General features: G+C 42.1%; 1 protein-coding gene across 1 annotated transcript; it reads left to right on the top strand.

Moving 5' to 3' along the window:
* Positions 1-998: 998 nt before the first annotated feature.
* On the top strand, positions 999-12,159 carry LOC136053094 (interleukin-1 receptor type 2-like). The gene is made up of 9 exons (XM_065743719.1): positions 999-1,024; positions 2,117-2,244; positions 2,348-2,606; positions 4,559-4,733; positions 6,117-6,291; positions 6,967-7,032; positions 8,339-8,474; positions 10,546-10,691; positions 11,985-12,159. The coding sequence occupies exons 1-9, from the start codon at positions 999-1,001 to the stop codon at positions 12,110-12,112; spliced, it is 1,239 nt and encodes a 412-aa protein (XP_065599791.1). The 3' UTR covers positions 12,113-12,159.
* Positions 12,160-12,571: the final 412 nt, after the last annotated feature.

The raw sequence follows: 12,571 nt of genomic DNA, 5'->3' as shown, positions 1-12,571 counted from the left end.
GTATTCATTTTTGAGTCATTATTTGGATAGTGAGAGCACCAAGAAGCCTTAACATCAAGCTAGGATCCTGGTGCTCTGGACCAGGGCTACTCAGCTGAGGTTTGACTGAGATCTGTGGGCAGGGACTAGTGTGCAAATTCCAGCTCTAGGAGGTCAGCTAGACCTCACACATTACCCTCCTGGGCCAGCAGTGACACACTGCATGACGGCTGGTCTCCCAGGGATCAAGAGGCTGGGAGAAATACTGAATCACCCACAGGAGGCATCACATGCGCAGACAAGGCAAAACTGACCTGTGGTATTGATGTTGACTGAAATCTTCCACTTGGTTGCCCTCTTCTAGAAAGGCAGATGTCAACATTACCACAGTTAATAACCCTTATCTAACCATTCTGCTTATGAGCCCTGAGCCCTGACCCACCTACATTTGTTAATTCTTTGTATTCCACTGTAAAGACAGCCTCCATGCGAAGTGTGACACTGAGATGGGTGTCATGGAACGAAAGAGGAATCAACCCATTCGTGATTCATAAGCTATCTGAGAAATCACAAAAGAGGAAAAACCTGCCATCTTGTCCGCACGAAAACTTGCAAAACACACTGTGAGAAGGCTGCAGTTATTTTGCTGCTGACTGTGCAGAAGGACACCTTTTGTTACCCATGAGAAATTTTATCTTAGGCAGAGTATAAAGTAGTCATGCAGAGACACATGTGAAAGCAAACTACCATTCGTCAGAAAAAAAGGGAAATTTTGTCATATATTTAGCAGTCATTTCCCCTTTTTTGGGAAATCCAAACACATGTTTTCTTTCTTTGTCTGTATTTCTCTTGTCCTCACTCTACGGAAGGAAAGATAGACCTAAAATGTCACTTGGTTTTGACACAGAACTGATTGGGCAACGAGAGACAAATTTCCGCTGTGCCTTGAGTTAAACTCTATATAAGGTCCATACTAGCAATTTCTCACACAAACTCTCACATCTTTTCACAACAAACTAATGGCTGAAAGGATGCAGAACCACAGGTAAGTGAATCTTACAGAAATCTCAGAATGAAAGCTATCCCTAAAAACCTCTGTTTGTGTAGGGCTTATGGAGACTGCCTGATATTAAAATGAAGGGGTTGAACTAAATAACCAAATATTTTGGTTAAGTGAAGGATCTAAAAAGAGAAAATCTCCTCTTATAGTATGTTTGGTGTGTACCTTGGGGGCCATTCATGCAGCAAAGGGACTCACTAGTTCCAGATCCAGGTGTTGCCCTGAGAAGAGATTCAGCACCACACCAGTGTGCTGGAAATGACTGGAGACCTTGTCATATGGGAGGAGAGTCAGTGTTACAAAGCTGTATTATTAAGTTAAGAGATTGACTTTGTGCTAGCTGTTGTGTCCATGCCCTGTGATAGCTAATGAATGACTTGCAGCAGATAGTTTTGGTTTCCCCTGTGCTGGATAGCTAGCATGTTGTTCATCCTTTGTTTGCACAGATGGTTATGATGTTCACACAAGGAAACTCACATGCATACCATACAAGGTGGGTGCACATGCCATGGGAGTCAAAGCTGTTGTCCCAGGAGATAAATCTGTTGGAGACATTGAGAGTTTGGCTCTGGTTAAATTGTTTGCCTGCAGATATGTGCTGCCTGGCTTACTTTAGCAGCCATAGAGGAGAAGGTAATGTGGCACAGTATTAATGAGGGCACAGAGCCTTGGCAGAGACATGAAGTGACTTTACTGCCTCTTTTCTCCTGTGCTTATCCAAACAAGTCACACTGCAGCTAAATTGAAGCATCTGGCCTATGCCTCAGTCACAGTTTATTGCAAAATACACAGAGCTGTATTTTTCTACCCTTCTACCATGGGGACAGCAGCATCTTGTGGTGTGTTCTTTGCATGTCCCAGAGTGACAGGAAAATGACAGATGAGAAGTGTTCGCACTAAGCCAGATGCTCTTGTTCCACAAATTATTTTCCATCAGCTGGGAGTGAAGAAGCACTTTTGTTCACTAAGGAGAATCAAAGCTCACCAAGTCTGGAGTTAGGAATAGAATGGTTAACTCTTTAGTTAATGTCGAGTATTTTAACTGTATCTTCTGTCTCATAATAAACTTGCCTGCAGATTTCAAGACACTTTCCCTCGTTCTTCTTCCTATTTCCTCTGGGAAAGAATGCATGGGTTCTTCTTTGCCCTGGTTACATACACAGTGTGTGCCTCTGCTTTCAAGCTCCAGCAAGGGAAAAGCACAGGTAAGGGCAAGGGTTTGGTTGGATTTTTTTTTTTCTGTCTCCCTTTCCTTCTTTTTAATATGCCCAGCCAACAGTAATGACAAAATGTCTCTGATTCATATAGAAAACTGCCCAGATCACACCATGTTTTTCCAATACTACTATGAACTGCACGGAGAACCTGTGGTTCTGAAATGCCCTTCCCCCAGATACAAACATGTGGATTTTTCTGCCTTGACACATAATATCACATGGTACAAAAATGATTCAAAAAACATGATATTAGGAAGAGACGAAGATCTGAGAATCTGGGCAAAAGGAGATGCACTCTGGTTTTTGCCAGCAAGGCAAGAAGACTCGGGAGTATATACCTGTACCAGAAGGTAGGTGTTCAAAAGAAAGTTCAATGCACTAACAAGGTCACTATGCCTCAAATAGATTAACTTGACTCTAAAGTCCAGCTATCCTCAGAGTTTATTTGGATAAAATAATATCCTTACTGACTTCATTAGATAAAAAATGTGGAAAGTTAAAAATGTTAAATAAGTTGTGTCTCCTGTACGTATATATATAAACTCTTATCTCAGCACATCATGGCATAGCATTGTGTTGAGAGACATGGTGTAGAGAGGTCTATCAGTGGTAGGTGGAAGGTTGGACTGATTGATCTTGTAGGTCCTTTCCAACCCTGGTGATTCTCTGACTGTCATTCTACAATCTCACAAGGAAGAAGTGTACATGGAAATTTGCTTTAGCTTATTTATCGGTCAGTCAGGGCTGCAGTGAGCAGAGGTTTCCTGCAGACAGGATACTCTGCAGACTGCAGCCCCTACATCACAGCTTTAAAGAAGCTGATGGTATTGTTTGCATTTCAGATTGCGTTATAAAGAATATACCAAGGCAGTGTTCTGAGGTTCTTTCTTCTTCCCCATTCCTTTTTCCTGAACTTTACTTTCCTTCTACTTCACATTCTTAATCAGAATTGGATTGCCTTGGCTTTGCTGGAAGATCTCACATGAGACCTAATGTGCATTAATGGGGCTGGGATCACACCTGTGGTACTACAGAGGCTTGCAACGATCTTTTCAGGTCATTGTTTTCTGCATGTTTACAATCCAACAGCCTGCTGTACAGTTTCAAAAGAGGAATGAGTGGTGGTGGAGCTTGTGGTGGAGTGAGAAAGGCAAAACCACCAGAGCCATAGGGGCTTGAAAACAATATGATACAGGGTCCTTTTCCCTGCCAGCTCCTCCTTCCTGCCACCTCCCAGGGCACACCAGGCAGTGGGCACCTTGCTCCATGTTATTCAGTATCTATATGCCTCCATATATTCCAGATGTAGATCGTGGTTTCCCTGCAGAACAGCAAGAGGCACACAAGTTAATAAATCATGCTCAGCATATTAGGTTTGCCTTTCGGCGTCTTATTAGAGATCGCCATGCTGGGGAAGGAGAGACGACTTCTATAGAGGCCAGAATAACAGAAGGTTGTAAATATATAAGCCTTAGAGCAGAGCCTGAGAGATGGAAGTTGCTTTTAGCCCTTTTCTGAACTCTTCTGCCTCGGTTAATTCAGTAACTAAAACCGTGAAAATGTTCTTGCCAGCTGTTGTGAGATGCTGTGAAACCTGTTTGAGAAAGATATGCAGAGGCTGTGTGCATAGTTTCACTGTTAACATTATCACAGCACTGATAGAATCGAAACAAACCCTGTTTCCATCTCATCTCATCAAAGTAGAACATTTCTTCAGCATGCTGTGAAATGAGGATAACAGTGGAAGAGGATGCAACTCAAGCACCAGTGTCCCCCAAGTGACTTGTGTGTTTTGTTCCTCCCTGGGGCTGGAAACTACTGCCACTTGGGGCCAGGAGAAAGAGATAAATATTATGAAACTTTGAAACCTTCTTCTCCGTGTAAATTAACATGTCCCCAAGGAAGTACCTGCTGGCTGCACAGTAACAGCTGCAGATGTATTTCAATACATGCTTTAAGCTTTTCATTTCTTCCTTACATTGCAATCATTAGGGTTTTCACAGGCAAGATCTCTTCTGAAGAAAGGAATGGAGTGGTACACTTGCTACTGTTTAGGTGGACATGTCGTCCCTCCTTGTAAAATCAAAATCATGACTAGGCCAGGTGGTTTTCTCAGGCCTGGGAAGACAAACTTAGAGAGGAGCCCAACAATCCAGCTCATGCCAGCAAGATTGAGTACTGATTACAAATCAGCTTGAGCTCATGACTGTCAGCTTCCAAGTTCATTTGCAGTGGGTTTGAAGAGCATCTCTGAAGCTCCCCTCACCACCACTGGGTGCTCATGTCTACCTGCTGTCTGCAGGAACTCCTCCTACTGCGCTGAGGTGTCCATCCACCTCACGGTGGTGCAGAAGGCAGCTGCTCGGGACATCGCCTATCCCCAGGTCCTCTTCACTTTCACCTCTGGAAAGATCATTTGCCCCAACCTGTGGGAGTTTACAACAAACAGGACGAACGTGGAGCTCCAGTGGTACAAGGTGGAATTTTCAGTTTCTCTTTATGCAAAATCTAAAATGCTGTCCCATTTGTAGATGAATATCTATCTCTACTTTCTGTTTCTCCAGAACATTATGTTGTTAAATCATGAGCAATCTAATGTTTTAGCATAATATACTGGAAATTTATGGGACAGGTGTATGTATTTTAGGAAAGGTTCTCCGGGGTGGCTCAGTGTGGTCTGAAGTACTCCATGGGGGGTGTTTTAAAGGCTGGCTCACTTAACCAGACTCCAGGGTAGCCATTTCAGATTAAGCTTTTCTCCCTGCTGCTATGTTTTTTTAACAGCCCCCGTAGGGAATCCCATAAAGTGGGACCTCTTGCGTGAGCAGTTCAGAGAAGGTGGTCTTCAGTGATCAACGTTAAGGAATACTGGGAACAGGATCTTCACTTAGAGCTTATCATGTCCTCCTGTCTCACTTGTTGGTCCATGTCCTTCCCCCACAGCATGCTTTCTGCCACAATTGTCAGAATAGCTATCCTGCCTTCCAGAACAAGGGCTCCTGTCTGTGTATGAGCATTAGTGGTACACAGCAGGAATTTTTCACAGTTTACGACATCTTGGATCAGTGATAGTGCTGTGAAAGACTGCATGACACGTAATTATGCTGAATAATACTTAAAGGGAGCTTATAAGCAGGAGGAAAATCAAATTTTTACATGGGTAGACAGTGATAGGACAAGAAGGAGCGGTGTTAAACTAAAGAGAGGAAATTTAGGTTGGATGTTACGGATAAATTGTTTACTCAGCAGGCAGTGAGGCACTGGCACAGGGTGCCCAGAGAAGCTGTGGTGCCCCATCCCTGGAGACACTCAAGGCCAGGTTGCATGGGGCCCTGGGCAACCTGAGCTGGGGGGGTTTGCAGCCCTGCCCACGGGGCTGGGTGGACTTTGAGGTCCCTTCCAACCCAAGTGACTCTGTGATTCCATGATGACTGAAACATACTTGTCTTAGAAGAATGCCTTGGCATATTGCCTTTATGAGGTCATGTATGGAAAACAACAATGTGAAAACCTTTACGTTTACCATAATGTATTTTTCTTAGAAGAACGTCTGACATGATTGCTCATAACAGGACTCAGGAAGTAACCTAGTATATTTTTCCATCTTAAAATATGTGACTTACTGGAAAGACAGGTTAAAGTAGCAGTTCTTCATACTTGATATAACGCCTCAGAAGTTCTTTGTGAGGAATACATGTTCATAGAACTTCCTTTATGGTGGGAAAGTGAAGCTGCACAGAATCAACAGTGATCAGCAAACTTTTCATAACAGAGAGACAAAGATAAATATTTTTGTCTGGAGGTTACACAGGGTTTAACCGCACCTATCTGAGCTGTAACATCAGTTGTCCTTTCTCTAGGATGCTCTGCCCCTGGAAGATGACAATGAAAAATTCATATTTCTGAAAGATTCGTCTTCTCTGTTCTTCACTTCTGTATTACCAACAGACTCTGGCTACTACACCTGCAAAATGGCTTTTCCATATGAAGGTGTCACATACGAAGTCACCAGAACAATTAAACTGCAGACTGTTGGTAAACACTGAGAACACTTACGAAAGCCTATTTTATATCAGGGGGTTTGCTGGTGAAGTCAGGGAGGGGAGCTGCCAAGAAGGGGAGTGCACACGCTGGCTTTCGATGCTGGAGCCGTGGGTTTTCCAGCAGCACAGCTGTCACAGCATTTGGCTTATCTTATCTCTTTGGCTTATCTTATCTCTTTGGCTTATCTTATCTCTTTGGCTAACTGTAGCTCCTTGGCTAACCTCAGAGCTCGCCCTGGCATTCAGCAGCACGTTTGCAGGAGGCAGAACTCGCTGTCGCAACTGCCTGTGGTTGTAAAACCGAGTAATTTATTTCTCAGGGGGGTGGAGGTCGCTACGAATGACTTCAGAGGGTTTAGGCAATAAAACACCGAATATTCTCTTTGGGGTTGGGGGAAAACCGCTGTTTCCCGAGGCGGGGAGAGACGCTGGCCCGGATGCTGCTGCGGGGCGGCCGGCGGGCACCAGGGGGCGGCGACACGCCGCTCCCCTCGTCATCCCTGTCTTCCTCATCTTCCTCATCATCGTCACGACACAGGCCTCTGGATGGGGAGTGTTGAGCCACGGGGTTTAGTCACAAACTGCTCTGATGTTGAGCCAAGCAGCACGTTGCAACACCCGTTTCTGTTGTGCTGGCACTGACTCCATTCTCTCTCTCTCTGCGCAGAACAAGAAAAGAGAATTACCCCCATAATTGTGTATCCAACTCAAAAGGCAACATCAGCTGCTCTTGGTAAGGCTCAGTATTGTTTTAAAAGCGTCTAATCAGAAGAAATCAGAGCAGGTTCCCTTATTCGTACCCTAATTTGTTGGCATAAGCTATTATGGTCTTGATTATATTAACTGAACACTGATGCTGTAGCAGGTTTTCCTCCTTATTGTCTACAATAAGAAACCATTTTCATAACATCATAGAATTAGTAAGGTTAGAAGAGTCCACTAAGACAGAAACATAGAAACACTAGGTTGGCAAGGACCTACAAGATCATCAACTCATCCAACTGTCAGCCCATAACCAGCATGCTTAGGAAACATATCTCCTTGTTGAAACCAAAGCAAAATAGCTGTAGATTTTATCAACAAAGCATGAAAAGTATGCTTGCATCCTCAGATCAACTGCTCAGAGTTCCCCTTCATCATGAGCATACCCTTTTCAATATTCCCCCAGACAGCCGTAGGTTGTCGGGTGGCTTTGAATGAGCCACTCAGCTCTTTTGAGAAGAAACATTTTTCACTGCTTCCTAACATTTGAACCAGACAGTTATCACCAGTTAGAATGTGTCAAATTAGAATTTTTCCTTGAAGATGTTGTTGTAACAATGCATTTCTGTTGCTTTCCCTCATTTTAGAGAAAATCATGTATATTTGACACTAAGCTCTCTTAACTCGGGTGTTATAGACCTGTGAGCCTTAGTTTTCACTGCCACTTTTCTCTCTGCAAGTGTGACATTTCCTTTTTTTCTTGTCTGTCTGCCCCCATGGAATGTACTACATTCTCTTCATCAACTCTGTATGATTATGGAGCCATGTGTTTTCCATACGAAATAAATATCCACTAGTGTGAGGGTTCCTTATCCTCAGCTCAGAGTTGCAGTAATTATAGCAACATTTCTGGATTTCTGCTTGGTCATGTTGTCTCTGGAGGTCTCATCTAGAACTGAATGTCCTTCCCCATATCACTGTGGGTAAGAGTAGTTGCTCTGGAGCAGCTGTGGTCTTTGAACTGCAAAACAGCAGAAGAAGCTGGGACATAGGAACACAGCTGTCTCCTGAGAAACATGTATTTTACAAGGATTGATAACTTCTGGAATGGAAAAGTAATTTGCTTAGTAGTGGAAAGGACTGCCAAACTGAATGGTCTTGCTGCCAAGGAGTAGGGGAACAAATGCAATATGGGGCTTAACTTCAGTTTTTAATGTAGCAGTGCTTGACATGCGTGGGAACTTGATCTCCCACCAAAGACGCTGTATTCACCAGGAGAAAAGTGTAGATCTCAACATGATCTGAATGGTTTTTTTTTTAATCTTTTCTGCCAACAGGCTCCAAGATGACTCTCCCATGTAAAGTGTTTGCTGGACCAAACAGCAACATCTATACTGATGTGGAATGGTTAGCAAATGATACCACGATCGATGTGGTTTACAAGCATAACAGAGTTACGGAGGGGGAACGACAGTAAGTCAGGCAAAAGTGTTTTCTTGTGGTTGTGGTGCTACAGGGGCTTTCAGCTGGATGCCAGATAATAGAATGAGATATGGAGAGTTGAGAAGTAAAGGTGAGAGCTGAGAAAAGCAAACAAATGAAAACATAAAATCAACAGCACAAAAAAGTGCAGGACAGCCCAAACAGAGTGAAGTCAATTTTTTATCTCTAGATTTTATTCCTTTTATACTATAAATGCGCTTAAAATGAGCCTTACATTGAAGCACAGTTTTGTGGGTAGCTGAGCTGATGTATGAGCTGACTGCAGTGGAAAGCAATGGGCCTTAATCCTTCCCACTGCCTCTCTTATCTCTCTCCTTGCCCTGTACCAAGGAAATGACAACATCCTTGCCTTTGCACCAGCCCTGGCATTCATGAGCTACTTCAGTGAACCTCTGAATACACTGAAATAGCAGAAAATTATCTGTGTTTTGTGGGTTTGCATTTTTTTATTATTGTTATTCTAATTACTGTTAATTTAATTATTGTTATTTTTTCCCCTTAGGACTGTTACTTTATTGTTAATTCTCAAGGATGCCCAGAGAGTGCTAGCACTCGCAGCAGGGCAGCAACCAAGCAGGATGCTGGTGGGAGGGAAAACATCCTCTTGCCATAATCCATTGTCTCTCCCTATCTTGTGCCATTCCCTGAGTTGCCTCATAGCTGCATACTTTTGACTTCTTGCCTATGCTGTTAACGGTTAAACTAGTCCCTCACCAGATATGATCTTCCCAAACAGCTCTTGGCTAGGGTTTAGAACTTAGTATGGAGCAAGAGGCATTGGCAACAGGATCTGGGGATATGGTATCCCTGTTTTGAGGGACAAGAGTGTTTAATATTTATGGATGTGGGCTGTTTTCAACCTCAAGGCTTCATAACAACCTGGCCATGTTGAGTTTATTGCACAGTTACAACAAGATGTAACATTGACAGCCAGGGATCTTAGCCTTTCTGAGTTTTGATATTCCTCACAGCTTGACTGAGAACATTAATTTATAATGTTGTTTACACGGATAAATGAGAAAACAAACTCATGGTGAGGGGCCTTAAAATATGCTGTGGAACAGCTAGAGTCACTACAGGATTTAGAATAGAATAACAAATGCTTTCTTACTTAGGCCTTTATTATTGCCACTACTACTACTATTGTTGCTACTACTACTACAGTTACATATTACTGCATAACTGTTTGAGGAGGGAGGCTACACCAGCTATGGGTTACACAGAACCCATGGTATGAAGCTGTCTCAGTTCTGCTGGATGCCTTCAAAAAGAGATTAGGTTAAAACATGTCAAACACCACTGGAAAAAAAAAATTATTCACAGAAGTCTCTGTCAAAGCACTCACAGCCAAGTTGCTGCCTTCCTGTGGTACTGACCCAGGATGTGTGCACAGGCAAATCCATTGTCATGGTGCATAGCAAACCCATGAACAAATCATTACAGAGCATCTGGATGAATTCTCCACCATTGACTAAAAGCTATCCAGAGTTAAATTTGCGCCTAGAAAACCACTTTTCTGTAGTTGCACTGATGAAGCAATCAGTCTGGAAACCTTCTAGACAGTCACTTGTACTGAAATCTTGGGTTTGGGTGAATGATAAGCAGGTATGTTTGCTCAGTTTGCTGAGAGGGGGTCTGAGGGTTTGTGTTCTACATGTCTTCTTCCATATGATAATAAGAATTAATATCAGAAATTAATAGGTAGTGAGGGAGAAGGAATAAAATCCTTCCATGAAACTCTGTGGGCAGCTTAGTTATACACAATTCTGCTTGCATTTCTTCCCTCCCTTCATTTTTGCAGGACAAATCCAGATCATTTTTTCCTGGAAGAATCAGCGAGTGCAGCAGGGATACTAAATGGAAGGAGGAGACTCAATGAGTTGGTAGAACTAATCTGGGTGACACAAGTGTCCTTTAATGCAGAAAGATGAGTTCAGAAATGAGTAAATATCTAATGCAACATCTTGCAGTGTGCTGTTACAGTGGGCTCACCAAACTGATACAAGGAACTCAAATTAAATTTTCTTTTTTTTTCTTATAGAGAAATCACAGAAAATGGTGAGAACTTCATTGAAGTGCCACTGATTTTTGAATCTGTGGAAGAATTGGATTTTTACACAGATTTTAAGTGTCTGGCCCAGAACAGATACGGATCCCAAGTACTGCCAACACGGGTCAAACAGGAAGGTAACTAGTTTGACTACCTATCTTGGAGAGAAACAGTCTGTAATTGTTATAGTTGTTCTAAATCTAAAGTATAATTGAAGTGCCTTATGCTTTCAGACCTAGTATTAGGGTGAATTTTTGCTTGGGAAAAATTGGTTGCCTCTTTCATATGTAGACTTAAAATGCACAGTGTTTTAGAATAGTCTGCTCACAGAGAATACTTTCTGTAGGTCACTTGTTGACATTTTCTGCAGGCGTAAAATCTGTGCTGATATATCTGTTCACTGGATAAGTCTCAAATGTAGATGCATTTTGTGAAATGATGGCTCCATTGAGACTACTGGCAAACTCTCACAGGTTGCAACAAAGCCAGATCTCACCCAGTTCCTCAATAAGTAGAAAAAAAAAAGAGACAATAGCAGAATAATGATCAAAAGATTCTATTTCCTTGTGCAAACTGCTGCCAAAATAACAAGAAATATAAATAATGGGGGCTGTTGTTATTTTGGTTCCTAGTGATGGAAAGAGAAGCCCTAAACTCAGTGCGATTCCTGTTGTGATGTGATGGGCTGTTGGCTATGAACCAGCTGTAAAAACAGTGTGAAGCAATGCTAATTGTTTCTTTGCACAGCACTGATGAATCATCAAAGCTTGCTCACACTGTGTTAGAAAGATAGATGAACAGTTATAATCTTCATTATGAGTTATATCTCATGACTCACACCAGAATCTTATGAGGGACTTGTAATCACTTATCTACATGATGTGCGGCCCAGGTCTTCATGAGCTACACAAGTATTGCTACAGAAGAGGAAAGCCATGAACCAGTGTTGGCATGCAAAATACAAAATTGAGAGAATTAGGTGTATTTTGGGAAGAAGCTCACAGTCTTGGCTTGATCATTAATAATTTTTCAAGTGTTCTGTATGAGAAATATGTTCACATATCTTGACAGAGGACTAGCTATTATTATGTACTCTTTCCATGTGGTGCCTTTATTTCCTGCTTGAAGTGTCACTGCTCTCACCAAATTAAGATAGAAAGTATACAACCACCCCAAGAAGGGAAGAGCCATGTGTACACAAAAGAACTGAACTGTAAATTCTCGTCCTCTATTGTTTTCCAATACTTTCCTCCCACCCTGATAAACATATTTCCCAGAGCACTGAACCAATAGACCTCTTCCTTTCAGAAGCACTTAGCCCTGCTGAAAGGTTAATTTGCAGACATCCTTTTCAATGTGGCTTCTCCTCTTCCTCCTTGAGCATAGAGCACTACGTTTTCTGATAATATTGCATTTCTTTACTTTTCCAGCTGTCGTCTTGCCCTGGTACATTGCAACAATTCCAGTTGCATTGGCTTGTGTCATTCTGGCAGGAATATGCATACAAAAGCGTTGGAAGCAGAGAGCTGATAAAAGATACACAATAGCAAAGGTTTAAGATTTTCTTTATTCTCCACTGCCAACAGTGAAAAAAACATCCTGGCTATCTTTCACGTGAGACACAGACATTTTGGACCAGATATGCTGCTTTCCCAGCAGATGGATGTATAACAGTTTTTTTTTTTCTTAGTGTCTTCCATGATTCAATTAAATTAGGAATGTAAGTTTGTGTAAAATGCTGCTTAGAAACAGGGAACCTACTTCTATTGTTTTTCAGCTAGGTGATGACTTACAGCATTTTGAAATAGTGTCCCGTGTGCATGTTCATGTTATGAGACAGGTAAGGAAAGTTGGATGGTCTTGTCCTTTGTAAAATGTGTAGAGAAAGCTGAAAATGTTAAAAAAAAAAAATCAAAGAAAAAAAAATCAAGAAAGCTTTCTCCAAAAGCGGTATTCTGCACCAGTGTGAAAATGTAGTTTCCTTCTGCACTTTATTTTTGTTTAAAAAAAAAGCCAG

This window comes from Cyrtonyx montezumae, unplaced genomic scaffold (genome assembly GCF_038088225.1).
Source record: "Cyrtonyx montezumae isolate F1298 unplaced genomic scaffold, pur_monq_1.0 scaffold_3, whole genome shotgun sequence".
Taxonomy (NCBI): domain Eukaryota; kingdom Metazoa; phylum Chordata; class Aves; order Galliformes; family Odontophoridae; genus Cyrtonyx; species Cyrtonyx montezumae.
This window is presented reverse-complemented; position numbering and strand designations above follow the sequence as displayed.

Coding starts and splice junctions, on each gene's coding strand:
- LOC136053094 (XM_065743719.1), top strand. CDS start 999: ATGGCTGAAAGGATGCAGAACCACAG. Junction 4,734..6,116: donor TGGAGCTCCAGTGGTACAAG/GTGGAATTTTCA, acceptor TCCTTTCTCTAG/GATGCTCTGCCCCTGGAAGA. Junction 10,692..11,984: donor AACACGGGTCAAACAGGAAG/GTAACTAGTTTG, acceptor TTACTTTTCCAG/CTGTCGTCTTGCCCTGGTAC.